General features: G+C 39.6%; 1 protein-coding gene across 4 annotated transcripts in view; it reads left to right on the top strand.

Moving 5' to 3' along the window:
- The window catches only part of Sbf (SET domain binding factor), an 88,674-nt gene extending 72,388 nt beyond the window's left edge, over positions 1–16,286 (top strand). For all 4 annotated transcript variants that reach the window (XM_076213046.1, XM_076213048.1, XM_076213049.1 and 1 more), the window contains one exon: positions 504–16,286. In XM_076213046.1, the coding sequence (XP_076069161.1) occupies positions 504–596 (93 nt within the window). In that variant the 3' untranslated portion in view covers positions 597–16,286. The remainder of the gene's footprint in view (positions 1–503) is intronic.
- The last annotated feature ends 1,201 nt before the right edge of the window (positions 16,287–17,487 follow it).

The following is a 17,487-nucleotide window of genomic DNA, read 5'->3' on the forward strand; positions in this document are numbered from 1 at the left end:
TTGGTGGTGGTAAGCCAGCTTCAGCTGTCAGGCCCTACTGTGAAAGAGCCGTGTTTTCCTGCATTGCTCTTCACCCAGGAAATATGGTGGGGGACATAACCATCCTTCATCCCCCTGAGGTGCTGAGGTGGGATGCAGATTCACCAAAGAGTATTAGTGCATTGTTTTGACTAGGATATAGAGTAGAAAAAGAAAAAGAAAAAATATATATATTTAACACCATCATCTCAGCACTTTGTGGATGAAGTCATCCCAGTTTTGTGTCACACTGCTCAAGTCAAGGGCAGTGCAGTAAGACACAGCTTTACTATAGAATAAGTAATTTGCCACAGTATTACTTGTGAGTAGGCTAGTTGTTAGGGATATTGGAGAGGTGTTGTATTAGTAGTAGTAATATTATTATTAGTATAGACTCTTGGTATATATGTACTCTATGGTTATGGAATTGTATAACTGAAGCATATATATAGAAACTAATTTTACGATTATTTTTATTTTCACAGCTCCAGACCAAACGTCGCTCCTACAATTTTTGTGCATGTGATGCCCAAGGAGCTCAGGAATGGATTGAAAAAATACAATCATGTTTGCAATAAGTGACCGTTTATGAGCAGAATTTTCAAGAAAGAATTGGACAGATTAGTACAGCCTTGTAGCATAATGTGGGTAATGAGGCCTAAGTACAAGAACAGTCTTGTGTTCAAAATGGAAGTGACGTGTTTTAGCAATTGTGATGCTTGTTAAGCTTTAAGAATGGTGTAAGAAAATGTGAAGAAGAGTTGAAAGCAATTATGATAGTATTGTTGCATAGAAGAAAAAAAAACAAAACAAAAATATAAAAACGTTCGAGCAAGTTATTGAATAAGAGAAACAGAAGTCTTTGTTGTGACTGTTGATAGCAAAATAGAGACTTCCGAAATCTGCTACAGAAAAGCTGAATCTATTTTGAAGTATAAAGATAGTGATGTCATAGATTTATAGTTCCTTGTTGATCCATGTGGGAAACTTGTCAGTCTGTTGGAACAAATGTTCACCTAATTGCTGATGACGTTGCTACACTGACGCTAATATATTTTTCATGTGCTCCTCATCATCATCCTTCTTCCCTTTTCTTCTCTTCCCTCTTCGCTCTCCTTGTGTGAGGAGAAGTACCCAGTCAAGAGTTACGCTACCAGTGTGTTGTTGTTGACATTGTGTGAGTGTGGCGCCCTGCGGCGGCGCTGTTGTAATTATGCAGGCGGATAGATTGTGCTATCCGCTCCAAAGTATTATTAGACTTATGGTCATGATACACGTAGGGAACCGGGGACCAAGACCTGCCACCATCATCATCGCTGACAACACTGCTCCTCGCTGTTGCGTATTCAGATGTTGCTGCTGGCTGAAGCTGCAGGTGCTGTGTATTATGCTATGTGCAGCTGTGAGATTAGGAACAGCTGGCTCCACATATATGGTCAAATGAAATTTGGATTGGGTTATTTATTTTTATTTTTTTATTTTTTATTATTATTATTATTTTTTTATTTATTTTATTTTTTCCCTCCCCCAAGTTGTTATACACATTCACACACACATACAACCATTTACTCCAGATATGATTAAATCCAAGAAGTGCCACCAGGACAAGAAATATTGTTTATAAACTTTACATCTGATTGAAGTTCCCAAACTTGGCATTACGAAAGTTGGAATAACCTGAATCATGGTATGCTTTGAGCTTTATCCATGACTTTGCAAATGATCCAGTTCTCAGTAGTAGCAAAGTAAGTATCTCAGTCGACCGCTCACTTGTGTCAGTGATGCTACAAAGTTCTTGCTCTTGTCTTAGACTCAGTTGATTCCATGTTGGCATGTGTGTACATTCACTTTCTACACATACACACACACAAACACACACAATTGTGAAAGGTATAGAAGTCCTGTATAGAGAAGACTTACTAAAATGGGATAAGAGAAACACAAGAGGACATGGAAAGAATCTCAAAAAGGACAATTATAGAAGAGACCTGAAAAAGAACATCTTTCCCGACAGTGGTGGATGTCCAGAACATACTAGATGAAACGATAGTGTGTGCAAACACCATACATGAATTTAAGAGCAAACTAGATACTACGAGATACAGAGATGGGACACCATGAGCATAGCTCCCCTTCCCGTAAGACACTAAATACTAGGTAAATACAGCTTTCCATATAAATGTATAAATATGTGGAACAGCTTAGAAGGGGATAAAACCCAAACTCAAGCAATACATGAGTTCAAATCTAAATATGATCATGGGAAATCAAAGATATAGATTAAGTTGGAACTGTACATGAATTTGAGTCTTAGGTATGTTGGAAAATTAGGGAGCAGAAGACAGGACCTAGCATCCATTGCTTCTTTCCTGTGTATTACAATTAGGTGAATACACACACACACACACATGTGAAGAAATAATTTTCCATACAGATTCATAAATATGTGGAATAACTTGAAAGGCAATATAGCCTAAGCTGGCACAATGTATGAACTTCATACATATACCAAGGCTTTTTCCCCCTTACAAGAGAGGTAGCCAAAGTAAAAGGCATATACCCACTCCCACCCATTTTGCCTCCACCCATTCCACTCCTGCCCACCACCTTTTCCTCCCTTCCACCCCAGCTCCCCTCAGATAACATGAACATGGCGCCTCTGTATCCTGCCCACTGCCCTGTGACAGAACCAGTGCAGCAAGGCACAACACATCCACAGCAAGGCCGCTTCGCTTCATCAATGTCACCCCCCTCCCTCCATCCCCTCATGCAGAAAAAATAGAAGATGGAGGAGAAATGTCTTCAAGCTGCATCAAAACCTAATTCAGACACAACCCCTCTGTACCACAATACTCAGGTAATTGGAAAATGAGTATGAATTTGAAGCTGGGTGCAATGAACTAACTAGAGTGTAAGAAACAGGACACCATGAGCATTGCTCCTTTCCTGTATACTACAGTTAGGTAACAAACACATACACACGCACACGTATGTACATGTGTACATACATTGAATGGAAGGATGAGTGTATATCCAGAAGTCGGCAAAGTCTGTGACTCAGTTCATCATCGGTCCCAACACTGCCAAGTTTGGGGACTGCAATGTGTACTTGCTTTCAACAAAACCATGAACAATATGATAGTAAATTACAAAAAGAAAAAAAATCAGATCAATAGAATTTTAGGGAAGTCATGAAGTTATTGTGATAAGAGAAAGAATATATTGTTATGATTTAATTGTATGAGTATTAAGTACAAATGCAATATTTTTTACTTTCAAGGGATCACTTATAGATTTGTAATATCAAGTTTCGGAAAGGGAAGTCGCTTCTTCTGACATATCTGCAACATTTACGACCACTAACGTAGGCTTTTTCTGAAGTGGCTACACTCGAAATCACATGTCTTGGGTTTCAGAATACATGAAACTTTTGTTTAGCAACTCAGAGAGCAAAGAATTTATTACAAACTGTAATTTTATAAGGACAGCATTAGAAATTTACTTAATATGAAGCATATCAGGTAGCAGCATAAACGGTGTTAATGGGAAAAACATAAGGAAGAGGTGCTGTGGAGAATTAGAGCACCTCGCTAAAAAAAATTGTATCTATGTTGGTGTATGTGTGTGTGTGTGTGTGTGCAGGCATGTATGTGTGGCGAATTTGTGAAATATTAACCCCCTTCCTTACCAAGGAATTGCCATGTAGATGAATATGATGACCAGGCAGCAGCAAGAACAAAAAATAAATAAATATCATTCGAGACAGAAGGGGTCAGTGGAAACAAGATGAAAAATATATAAATAAATAGATAACATGAAGTGTAAGAGCCTGGAAGCAGCTAAGATAATGATAATAATAATTGTTGCCTTTACTCTCACTGACTGGAAACCTGGAGCCTCATAGTGGCTGGTAATAGTCTTCGGGCTTTCGCATAGCTCTCTCCGGGAAAAAACTGGACTGCTGTTGTATAAATGGGAGACTTTTCTGTCACGGGTTTGCGGTAGTAATGGAACAGTCACTGGTTGTCAGTTCTTGTGTGTAAAGGCAAACAAAATTCAAAGATGATAAAGAGACATCTTGGGCCGTGTCTGTAAACCAGGTCTCAGTCATCGCACCAGCAGGAGGAGGTAAAGGTGTTGATGGGTGTGCAGAGATGGGCAACAAGAAGACGTTTATCCCTTGAAGTCCGTTTTGTAGAACCACCGCAAGTAGGTTCGCGTTATTGGTTACTAATGACTAAAATGAATGGTTCGTCACTGCATGGTATGGATGGGGTTATTTTTTAATTTTGATTTTATTTTATTTTTTTCTCTCCATCTCTAGCAGGTTTTCTAATAGGGTTGCCAGCCCATCCAAAGCTAATAGAAGGGACCAACAATGAGTATCCACCAGTGGTGGCCCTGCAAGATAAATGTCTGAGAGAAACGTCTCTCTCTCTCTCTCTCTCTCTCTCTCTCTCTTTCTCTCTCTCTCTCTCTCTCTTTCTCTCTCTCTCTCTCTCCCCCCTCCACCCCATCCCACCCCCCCCAAAAAAAAATCATTACCACCAGTGGCAGCCTGTGGTGGTACAAATTGGGGGAAACTGCAAACATATGCAACATAACATCAACATGCACAATATTACACAATATTCTAGGGAGCTACAGCCATTTTGTCTCTTACAAAACACAACATGCAGGATGTGCATATTGACACTATTTCATGTATATTTGCAGTCCTCCCCCTCTTGTACCACCACGAGCTGTTACCTCCGTCAAGAAATGCGACCTAGAGTAATTGGCACTTGGTGGGGTGGCTAAGCATGAATTCCTTTGTAGTTTTGAAAGTAAAGATTGTACTCCACCGTGTATCGTACATATATCAGGAGACCGTTTCTCCTTTATAAGGAGGGTGGCCAAATCAAAGCACCCCTACCCTACATCTATTAAAAAAATCCATTTGTTGTCCTTCCCAGCTTAATACCGCAAGGACGAAGGGTCACCCTTGTCTCCTGTCACGCTGCTTGGGCTAAGAGGTAACGCGATAAGACGAACACTTCCAAAGCAGGGCCTGAAAGCCACAGTTGGTTTACCCATACTACCGTATAATATGGCAAGCCCCCCCCCCTGTTCTTTCAAAAAATGTATATAACCAACGAAAACATCCCATCAAGCCGTGTCATTTTCTCATTGATATACAACCACTCTTCATTCACTCCTTTCTTTTGCCCACTCTCCTCTGTGCTCAACAGACATTCTTCTTGCATCCAAGGCCCCTTCACCCTATCCTTCCACCTCGTTCTTGGTCTTCCCCTCAAGTTCCTTCCATTCGTATATTGTGTTCTTTGGTTTTAGGGGCTGAATAACCTATTGGTAATGAGTGGGTTGGTGATTGCTGTAGATAGAATGTAAATAAAGTTCTTGTCTTCGTTTGCTAAAGGAGACGATAAAGATTTTTTCATATAATGGGTGGGGGTGGGTAACAGTTTCTGTAAAGAAAAAAGTATATATTTTGTGTGTACGTGCATGTGTGCATGTCTGTGTGTGTGTGTGTGTATTTATGTGTTTTAGGAATGCAGGATGACGTTATTTCCTCAGCAACATGAACAGCGGATACATACAGTTACGTTTTCGTCCTAGCTGCTGCCTCTCATTACGGTGTAGTGATGAGCCGCTGATATGCTACTCCGAATATCATGGCATTTCAAATCCCGTGGCCTGAACCGTTTTCAGGAAAACCGCACGGGATGTTCGGTTCCATGAGATTGTTTTGATTTGTAGGAATTTTGTTCTAAAAGATGTTCATGTGGAAAGGTTTCCTGTGCATTCAATTTAGTTATTATTGATATTGTATGTATTTTTTTTATACAATGAAGAGTCCTTTATATGAATTATATAAAAATTGTTGAATAAAGCTGAAATTATATACTCATCTACAGTAATTGTACAGTGGAAATACAAAAGAATACCATACATCATCCAGATATATATATTTTTTTGTTTTGCCTTCTGCCATCAGATTGAATGTTTATTGAGCTAGTGGTTTGGTATGCTGGATCCAGAATTGAATTCAACTATTTTTCATACGCAGATTTATACAATTGTGACAAACCATTCTCCCAAGTCTTCATTTTATGCAGATTTTTAGTTGTACAAGTTGTGTCGTTAGTGTTTATTTTATTTTATTTTATTTTTTTTTCACAGGCCACATAACCTGTTCAATACAATACAATACAGTGAATACACAAAAATATCAATACACAAAAAATTAAGACAAGCACAAAAAATAGACATTTATTTACTAAAATTTTTTAGAAAAATAATAGAATAAATAATATGGACATTGCGGCAGCGGGTCAGATGAGCCAAGCGCATGGGGCGTAGTTTGGTGACCCCCTGCTATAGATTGTATGTTCTTTGTTACGTTTTACGAAAATGTGAAGAAATTATTGTGTACATCATGGAGACACCCAGGAACCCGACCGTATTTTTCCTCGTACAGGATTCACTTTAGCACGAATTTACACTAAACGGTAATTTCTCTGTACACATCCTATGGAGAGACTAGTTTACTTGTATTGGGTCCCATATTATTGTTGCCATAGAATTGGGATGATAGTTCTGTAATCCATTTCTCGCCCAATTGTCGAGGTGTTTGATGCTAAAGAGATTAATTGTACAAACGAGTATTTGTTATTTGTAATTTGCTTTATTGATTTTTTTAATTTGTTTCAACTTTTAAAGATTTAGTTTCTTGGTACGGCACCTCTTGTATCATACATGTATTGTATTACGTATGTGTAATGTATACTATTTTTATTCCTTTGGAATTTAAGATTTAGCACTGGGAGTTGGCAGTGGTGAAACTACACTAGGAGGTGCATAGCAACGACTGAAGCCATCACCATTGCCCTATACGATTGGACCATTGAGGCAGGTAGTCGCTGCGGGGAATATTGGAGAGGAGTGTGGGATTCGAACCCAGAACTAAACGAATGCAAGCACCAATACACTTTTGATTATACGACCAATACACGGACTCTGAGCAGAGGGCAGAGCAGGAGCGTAATTTTACTTCGTATCCAGATCCTCCCCAAATCCGAATACCCTGTGGCCGAATTAGTTCGAATATGGGAGGGGTTACTGTACCTCGTTATCTTATTCGTCTTTCCACGTGTTGCCGATTCTTGGAGACCGCGGGACTTCTGCGAGAGAACAGAGTCACTGGGTTAATTGATCTCTCAGTGTTTTATTAATATTGCTGGACCGGTGATGGGTACCTTAAGAGTTGTGGTCCTACAAGACGGACGCTAGAATCGTCTCCCTGCTGTTTGTTTTCAAAAGTCTTCGACACCCTTGCCTCTGTCTGGAGATATACAGAGTTGACACACAGTCTCCAGACTACCTAATATATGTCGGGGGGGGAATCACAGGTCATCTGCAAGAGAGACTGGGAGCAAAGGAGTTATTGATTGATTGTCAGCTCCACCCTTTCCTCCACTGTGTCAATAAGAAGAGTTAACAACTTGAGTTACACCCTTTTACTGCTCTCTGGCTTGGAAACTCCCCATACTAATACAACACAAAGAATAGTTGAGTGTTTCCTTCTTAGAGATCAATTTGAGGCACCAAGGAACCATTACCAGTTTAACATCTTGAACTCTCCCCATTAGGAGGCTAGGACAGTGCCCCTCACAGAGGACTTTGTGGCGTGGAATTTAATAACCCATGCCCTTGGTCCAACTCACCAGGGGCAGGGTTTGAACTGCCATTTCCTCAACCTCTTCCACAAGTAATGACCCTCTAGCCTGCTCAGACAGTGCGCATCCAAATATATGAAGCAGTCATTATTATTCCCAGGTTAGCGTATTTACTGCCTTTTCTCTTTCACACTTTCCATCGCCAAAACCTTCCTCGTTATCTGAAACCTAAGGTGGGATAGATTGTTTTCCCCGGGTGGCCCTGGGTTGTGGTCCCAAAGGAATGGAACCCATTAATCTCTAAAGATCAAACCATCCGAAAACTGCCCACTTCCATCCAGAAGTACGGTCCCAGATTTCCTGCTAAAGTCTTTGTTGCTGTCATCGTCTCCTTTTCTCTTCTTTTCTTTCTTCTTTCTTTGTCATATCTTTTTTGTCTTTGTCATCTTCTTTGTTCTTAACTTTTCTATTTTCAATAAGTCACCCTTTTGATTCAATTCTGCAGTGTGTTGCCAACACACATTTTCACTCATTTGAGGTCCTGAGCATGAGCACGTAAGGCTTAACCTAACCAGTGATTTATGAAGATTTTGAGACCAGTGATGGGTACCTGGAAGATGGACAGCGGACCTGCCCATTTAAAAAAAAAATCATCAGATTATGGGCTGATGTGATGGCTATGACCATATTCTGCAATCTGTGAATCTCCCACAAATAAAATCAGAGGCTTTATAGTGATATCTTCCTCCAGTCTTCCACTTTGTGTATATCAGTTCCTCAAAGGGACCAGTAATGGGTACCTGTGAGTAGTGTTCCTGAAACGTAAGAATCCTTATCCACTTGTCCAGTTTCAAAACCTGTTAACCTCCTCACATGCAGCCCTAAGAAGCCGACATTCATTCTCTGGATTGGGTCCAAGCTCTCTCGATCGATATCTGTTGTATTTCCTCCTCCTTTTCACAAGAGGAGAGCCAATAACCAGCGACTGCTTCCTTCCAACTTTCAGCCATTGACGTAGGAATAACCCCACACAAATACGTCACAAGATGGGAGGGCTTTAACAGGTCATGGAAGTAAATTAAGACCACATGTCAAAAAGATGGGAAGAAATTCAGTTTTCCATATAGATGTATAAATATGTGGAATAACTAAAAGGTGATATAACCCAAGCCCAAACAATACAAGAGTTCAAATCTAAATATGATAATTGGAAATCAGAGTTGGAACCTTGTATGAACTTGAGTCTAGATATGTTAGAAAATTAGAGCATAGGAGATAGGACCCAACAAGCATTGCTCCCAGAGATCTGTAGGATGGGTCATTGCTAGCCAATGTGGGAAACTTGGAACTCTGGGGATATGTGGGGGGGGGCATCCCTACTCTCAACAAGGTTTACTTAAATAAGCTGATGTATGTTAGGTAGATATTTTGTCATTATCTTATGTAGTCTCATCCAGTAATGAAGAAAATTTGTCTTCAAGAGATAGGCACAAGGGATATAGAGGAGATGCACTCGTCAAACAGAAAAGTTCACATACAGTATCTAGATAGCAAATTTTTCTCCATACCAAACTTAGCTTGAACTAAATTATTTCAGTTTATTGAGCTTGTAATAGTGTAAATACTTAGTATGTCGCCTGTTTGGAAAACTAAAAGATTATACAATTCAGAGTAGATAGTCTTCTGTAGATGTTTTAAGATTTACTCTACTTTAGGTTTGAGACAAATGTTCAGGTTTAGGCATGAGTTACTGTGGCCCCGCCCAAATTATACATTTGGCTGCACCTGTGACCTCACTTTACTGACACAAAATGGTGCTTTAGGAAAAACCAGGACAAGATGGCTACTAGATATCAGAGAGAGTGACACCAACAGAATTACTTGCACAAGACAGGAACTTCACACTGAAAGTGTGGGTATTCTTATTTTTTGTATTTAGTATATTTTAGATGCCAGATATGCACACAAGATATAGGAATTGCAGGCAAATGTGGGTGTTTGTATTGTTTGTATTTTGTATATTGTGAGAATGCCAGGTGCTTAACAGGAATTTAGTATAATACTGGTTTAGTAATTGGAACCATGAAGGTCTTATATCCTCAGTCAATGGCCCAAATCACACATATTTTTCAGACTCTGCAGTGACTTACCCACTTAATAGACCAAGCATATAGGGTAAATGTGACAGCTTTGACAAATATACACACTTCATGGCACATATTCCTCAACTTTATCTCATTAATTATCAGACACAGTAATGGGGGGGTTCCGAACATACAATACTGTCAACATGCAACATTCCCTTCACATTGCAAGGAACCACTGCAGTTTTTAGGGAGTGCAGTGAATGTTGTTCATATTGACATTTGTTTCATATATGCTTTTGTCACCACAAGCTGCCACTGACAGACTTGCAACATTTAAGGTTCTTTTAGTTGATGGTAACACAAGGCTGTTGTTGATTGTAGGAATCTTGAGTGTACAGGGTAGTCCAAAAGTAAGTATACAGTAATGGTTGGGATATGTTTAGTCTTTACGGCACTTGAGATGCCCTCCATCAATGTTGCTTTATTCCTGGAGATATGAAAAAAGGTAAACATTACCCATGCATTGTTATGCATTACTGCATACCTGCTGTGGGCCTTCCCTGTGTTTCGTTCTTTTCCAGACCTGTTCCATTAAATTTGAATATCTGCTTGCCTGACATTTTTTGATTTTGTTAGACACAATTCTGATCACATGAAGAATCATCACTCCAGACTTCAACAGGGTGACAATTCTTCATGTGGGCCATCCTAGGGTGACAATTCTTCATGTAGGCTATCCTGGCTTTACGATTCTTCAGTTGTATAAGTTGATGACAATAAGTATAACCCCCATGCAACCTAACCTAGCCTAAACTAAACTAACCTAACTTAACTTAACCCAATCTTTACTCCACTGTTGGTATTCGATGTACTGAGGTGACAATTCTTCAGGTGGGATCTCATGGGGTGACAATTCTTCAGGTGGGCATTCTGGGGTGACAATTCTCCATGTGACCCCACAATTCTAATGGTTCCCAATGTGGGATCTGTCATCATCTTCTAGTGGGCCACAATCCAAAAACTAGATGGAATTAGTGAATGCTCAGCAATTTTACTTATTGTGTTGAAGTGGTCATCTCCAGAAAGCTAAAGAACAGTTGCATGGGTCTTTAATCTAAGACACACCAGAACACCATTCAGACCTTACAAAACAAAGCCATAAAGACAATTATGGGCTGCACAAATACAACACCTACAGACCATTTACACCATGAAATGAAAGTCCTCAAAGTCAGGGACCACCTTGACATGAGAGGCATACAAACCCTCGCTGCAGCCTCCATAAACACAGCACACCCACTACTCTATACAGCAGAACACCCACATATCCTAAGAAACATCAAAACAACACCCAGATACCCATGACACAAAAATACTCTCTTCTCTTCCTCCACAACCACCAGACACCAGCCTCCAGAAGCATATTCCTAATCATATCATTCCACCAACAAACTAAAAAACTATACATTGCTGCATGCCAGACACCCTGATGTCCATCCCACTGAATCCTCTCTCCCCCAAAAGAACAGAGTCTACCTGGCCTGACTTCGATGCAGCCACCATCCAGCCCCCCCTGAGCCACCAGAAGAGGCTGGATGACAGCATTGCAGACAACTGCCCAGGATGTAACACTTCACCCCATACTATACAACACATTATGGAAGACTGCATTGTACACAATCACGCACGCCAACAACACAATATACGCTCAATAAAGGATTTGTGGGAAAACTCTGTTCTAGCCATGGCATTCCTTAGGGAGATGGGACTGCTTGTCCAGACAGTCTAGGGAATTATAATGAGTAATGACAATACATATAAGATCCTTGAGAAAACAGGTAGAGGACACTTGCTGTATTAATTACTCATCTTAACCTAATTCTCAACTCTCTTACTATGCCATAACCCTGTTTATATAGCAGAACTTAGTATCGGTATAGAATCAAGGAAGAAGCCGATACGACACTAAAGACATGTCAAATTGCTCGTCATTCATGCACTATAGACTGCAATATTGAATAACCAGAGGTTGCAGGTCTTTTGCAATAGAACTGACGCAACAGATTTTGCTTGTCGTTGCTTGATATTTTCTTTTGTTCCCTTTATTTGTGTTTGTTTGCTCACTTCACTGCCAAATCTACAGTTGTTAGAAACCAATACACTGCCCTGTGCTCACTCACTCCATGTAACTTCGTAAACTCTTTTCAGTAAGTGACCCATAGACCAAACCATTAGCTGTAGTTGGTTTCCTAGAGGTCTGTAATCTTTGATATTGACGTAATACAGTCCTGTAGGGTGGAACCACCGGTAGACATACACTGGCAAGGACATACTTATCAAATACAATAGAGGACCTGTCATCTTCAATACTGATGTGATATTATCCACAAAGATAGAATTGCTGTTAGATTGTTGGTAAGGAACTTTTATACAAAGGCAGTATCTTAGCTGCATGGCTGCAGAGAATCAGGACAGTGAATTGATTGATGATTCAGCGTTACATTGTGAACTTCTCATCTGAGAGGACTAGGATGTTATCTCTTTATGAAGGACTTTCTGAAGTTGGGAATTTAATGTAGTACCTATGTCCTTAACATGAACTCACTGCCATGCAGCCTGAAACTGCCTCCACTTCTGATCTTTCATCCTAAGTTGTGATGCTCTAGGCCACTTGACTAGCAAACAATCTGGATTGATCAGTATCCCTATATAAACTTGATAACATAGTGTATTTATATTGCTTTAATGTAGCAACTGAAAACAGAAGTGCATGATTTCAATGCAGCCCAAGAAACAAGCAGAGATATAAGCCCATTAAAGATAAAAAAATAATAATAATGAAATAAAAATCTTTCCTAACCCTTCCCAGTAGGCTGGCATTTGGTCCCTGGTGGTCATTACCAGCTTTTCTGATGTTGCAGGTTTCATCTAAAATGAGAGTTCTTAATCTGCTCTTTTCATGTGTCTGCTAATTCAGGTAATAATTTTGAGACTGAATGAAATTATCTGGCATCCACTAATTCCTACGGGTTTTTGGTGCAAACCTGTGTAGATTCTTGCTTGTCCATGGACCGTCAGTTGAGAATTGTTATTATAAAGAGTTCCTTACAGCTGTGTATAGTAATATTGTCCCTTTTCATATTCAAGTGTATTTCCAGTACCCCTAAACATCTATCATAACAACTTGTGCTCTTTTCACTTTTCCAGGCCAGTTCTGTATTGGTATTAAAAAAATACCATCACGGAATGGGCCTAGCTGTTGATCAGTCCATCAATCCGTTGCCTTGGGTTTCTTCTGCAGGAGATTCATGACTCCCAGGTAACTGGTAACAACCACTGGATTGTCATATTGGTCACTCAAGGAAGAAATATTATGTAGACATAGCTTGTGTAGGGCAATCTAAGATGAGGTGTTCAGTGTTATTTACATGATGGTTGTGTAGCTACAGGCTCCAACTGTCTTGAGATGAATCCACCTCACAGAAGACACTGAACACACCCTTTTACACTACATTATCCAGACGTCAACAAAAATCTCTTTTCCTTCAAGAGACTGGGCAGTAGATTGATTGATTACCTTCCTAGTGCCCCATTTGACTTTGGCATATTCTAGATCTATCCTGATTCTCCTACCCTGTTTCTCAGTTTATGATTTTGTACATCAGTCATGTATATTCAATGTTTGAAATTATCATAGATCTGTATTCTCTTTCCCAACCTGCAGGTATCTTTGTATCAGTTTCCAAGGTTCTGCACTACCTTTCCACTTTGAAATTCCACTTTAGTGTGATGGGAATTGTGCATGTGTATAAATGTACGTATAGATGCACAGTAAATATTTCCCCAAAGGAGGGCACTGAATGCTCAAGTGTTTTGCAGACAATAATATTGGAAATTTCATGACACATGACTATGGTAGTTCTCAACAAGTCTTCCAAGTGGAAACCAGTGGCTAGAGCCATGAAGGCAATCTCTTTCCTCCAAAATTTTATCATCAAATCCTCTGACACTGTGGGCTATCCAACAATCAGTAAATAATTTCCTTGAATTTCACTCAGCCTCACAGTGACTGGCAACAATCCTCAGAACCTTCCAAAGATCTCTTCAGGAAGAAACTTTGGTTTCTTGTCTATATTTTACAAGTGTGGGGCTGTTTCTGTTTTATTGGCTGATTACATCAAATCTCCATGTATGAAAAAGTGTAAGAAATACAGTCCAGAGACAGAGTGCCAGCCCTTCTGGGCTGCACCTTCTGATGCAGGTGAGGGCTTGACTGATTTTAAAAATGGACAGTTTTGCTGTTCTTACAAGACCACTACATTCAGGTACTCGTTATTGGTCCAGCAACAACACGTTAACTGATTCATTCCTTGATCTGTCGGTGTAGCCTTTTCAAAATATCCGTACCCAATGACCTCCCTTGTCCTGTTATGATTCGTCAAAATACCTAAAACACCATTTCCATGGGAAAGGCGCCTTGTTCATTTTACTCCTCCTAAGTTGCATGTCCCTATCACCCTTTCCCATTTTAAATAGACAAAGACTGCAACTCGTCTTTTCCCCACCAATACAGTTCGTCTCCACTGCACCCTCCCTTCAAGGAACAAGCCGTTGCTTTAGTTCATACATTTTTTTCTCCAACTGTCCCTCATGTACATTTTCATTTGCTCATAAAACATCAGTTTGCCCTCATCCATCCACCTCATCCTTGATCCTCTCTCCACCCACCTCATCCTTGATCCTCTCTCATTCACAACACCACAGGTTCATGCATTCTCCAAGGATATCTACTTCTATACATAATCATAACTTGATCATACCATTTCCTCCATGTCTGCTTTACCCTTTCTCCAGGTCTTCATGTTTACATTTTCACTTATTTACATTTATTGTGAAATCTTTCATTTCATACACCCAAAGGCAGGCTGACCATTGGGGCTTTGTGGTAATACAACAGGGCCTATCCCTCGAGCTCACCCACCCCCAAACCCTGCTGTGTGGTATTCGTAGAATTACTTTCGACCCTCCAATACACAGACTAAAAGGGAGTTGATGGATTGTGTCCATAAACTGACGAAATCCAAGTTCAATGTATACGTAAAGAAATAGGCCCAAGAAAATTCAATTTTCTAACATGTTCATAAACTGTGAATCCCACATTCAGAGAAAAGAATTACTATTGAAGATGAAGAGGGCCACAGACCACAGTGATCATAATATATGGATCACCTTCAGCAGTTTTCTCTGAATGTAGGATTCACAGTTTAAATAGACTCAAATTTTACTAAAGCATACATAGCTACATACTGAATTTCATATCATGGAGGTCCTCAAGGCAAACTCCAATGTCCGAGCCTGTTACAAGGCCATGTCATTTGTGCTCTGCAAGTGCACACATCTTCCAGAAATATGCACTAACCTCGGTAGCATATAACAACCCCATCATTACTACAGTGCTGAGAGAGCAAGGAATACTCATGCGCATAGTTGAAGACCTAGCATTTTGGTTACGGTTAGAAATGTTTTAGATTTGTACTCTTTATATCTTGTTTATTGTGAGAGAGAAGGAAAGAGGCAATGTACTTCCTCTGAATCTAGGTAAAAGGTTAGGAAGTTTGCCTTTGATTGGGAGTTATTCATTCTGAATGACAAAAACTTGAGAGAGAGGAACCTCCCTCAATTTGAGAATGAATATTCCACTCCTATCTGATAAAGAGAGTAAGTTGAAAGAAATTTTCTTTCTTTATCTTTCACTCCTCCTCCCCATCCTCCCAAGCCCCCTCTCTTTCTCTCTCGACCTCTCTTTTCCTCTCTTGTATGGAACAAGCAGACATCCAGACAGCTTTTGTTTATGTTTTGCACATGCATATATACATTGTAACATAAATTGATGTATAATGTATGAAAGTATGATGCTGCAGTTAAAATGATAAATTTATGGGGCAAGGAGAAATAACTATGGTGGCTTTTTGTACTATATTTGCTTTTATACCTTTTATTTGTTACCCAAAATTTAGTATATAGAAACGGGTTTGTTTTTATTTTGTTATTATTTCTTATATAAAGATGTGAATTTATGTATACACCCCTGTACAGTATTTTATATTATGGAGCATGGTTCCGAGCTAAAAGATATAATTTACATAATTTACTTGTGACAAACCCACAATACTTGTGACTTTTTTCTATTTACATTTGCAAATCACTTTATTTGGGAACTTAGAAGTAGCTGAAATTAATCAGTTGACATTTTCAATTTTATGTTGACGTCTACAGTTCACACAAACATTGGAAATGGGTTCCTTGCTTCCGCTTTTCCATAGATTGTTAAAGCTGTCAATGTTGTAGTATCTAGATGCACTTTCACATGACCTCATTATTTTTTGCTTGGACAACTACAACTCTTCTCCTGATTTTTGTGCTTTCAATATCATGGTAATTATTGAGCATTGGTCTTTTGTTATGATACTCAGTATTTTTGTAATAAAATGTAAAGAAATGATTGTGAAGACATAATTTTTTAGTCCAGAGTAGTATTCTATATTTTGTTTACTTTTTTCACAAGGTACATAATTGTCTTGTGTTTGGATGCACTAGTATAAATGTGTTTGTGCCAGCATTATGTGTGTGTGTGCGTGTGCATATATGTTTATTTTATTTACATATTTTGTTTATTTGTTTTTTATTTTTTATTTTTTCCTCTCTCTCTCTCTCTCTCTCTCCTCCCCCTCTCTCTTGCAGCAGATTTCCTTGTGAAGAGAATTGTCAGCCCTGGCAACTTGTAGGTCCCCCTGCTTCCAAAATCAGAATCAAAACATGGGACTTTTTTCCTTGCTCCTGCTTAAGCAAGCCTCCAAGGATCCATCTTCATTGTTCGGAGGCCTCTGCACTGCCATAAGAAATAGGACAAGTAAGGCCAAGACAAACTGATCTCCGATTATTTTTTTGGTAGATGGTAGTATCGGGGGTCCTTGAGTTACAACAGAGTCCGTTCCTACACTACATTGTAAACTGATTTTCGGTGTAAGTCGGAACCTGCCTAAGTAAGCATTTTCCAGGGTGATTACTTTCCTGGTCTTCAATTGATCATCACACTTCTCGCAGCAAATATTAGTCTCCAGTCATTAAAAAAAAAAAATGCTGGCAACTCAGGTCCAATGTCTTTGAAATCCATAAAATATGGACTGCATAAAACTTTTGAAGTCAGTATCCCATATTAGGAAAGCAGCAGGGCTACAATGTAAATTTTATTTTATGGGTGCTGGAGCTGTGGAGGGCCTGAAAAAAAGAAACTGAAAACATATTGTAACATTATTAACTAATAATGCAATACTAATATTTTCCTGCCACCATCAACCAACACCCACAAACCGTCATCCTTTCTGCCTTTCCCACCTGACCAGCCACCGCCCACTTGCCAAGGTACTAGAGCGGCACTGCAGACTGTTCCTAGTAAGTAGTAGAATGAGAAAGGGGCTAATGAATTTCAAACATATGAAGGGGAGTGGGGAGAGGACTATCTGACCATGCAGTTATCAGTTTCTTGGCATATCGGTTGTTGTTCCCTAGACTGTCTGTCCGATCAGTCCTGTGGCATATCGGTAGACCATGACACTGGACAGGCAGAGGAGAGCAGTCACTGTCATAGGTTTACCACCTCCAGTCCCGTTTATGTTGGGGTTATGTCTCTACACTGCCAAAGT

Source organism: Oratosquilla oratoria, chromosome 30 (assembly GCF_046742065.1).
Source record: "Oratosquilla oratoria isolate Oo_2021 chromosome 30, ASM4674206v1, whole genome shotgun sequence".
Lineage (NCBI taxonomy): Eukaryota > Metazoa > Arthropoda > Malacostraca > Stomatopoda > Squillidae > Oratosquilla > Oratosquilla oratoria.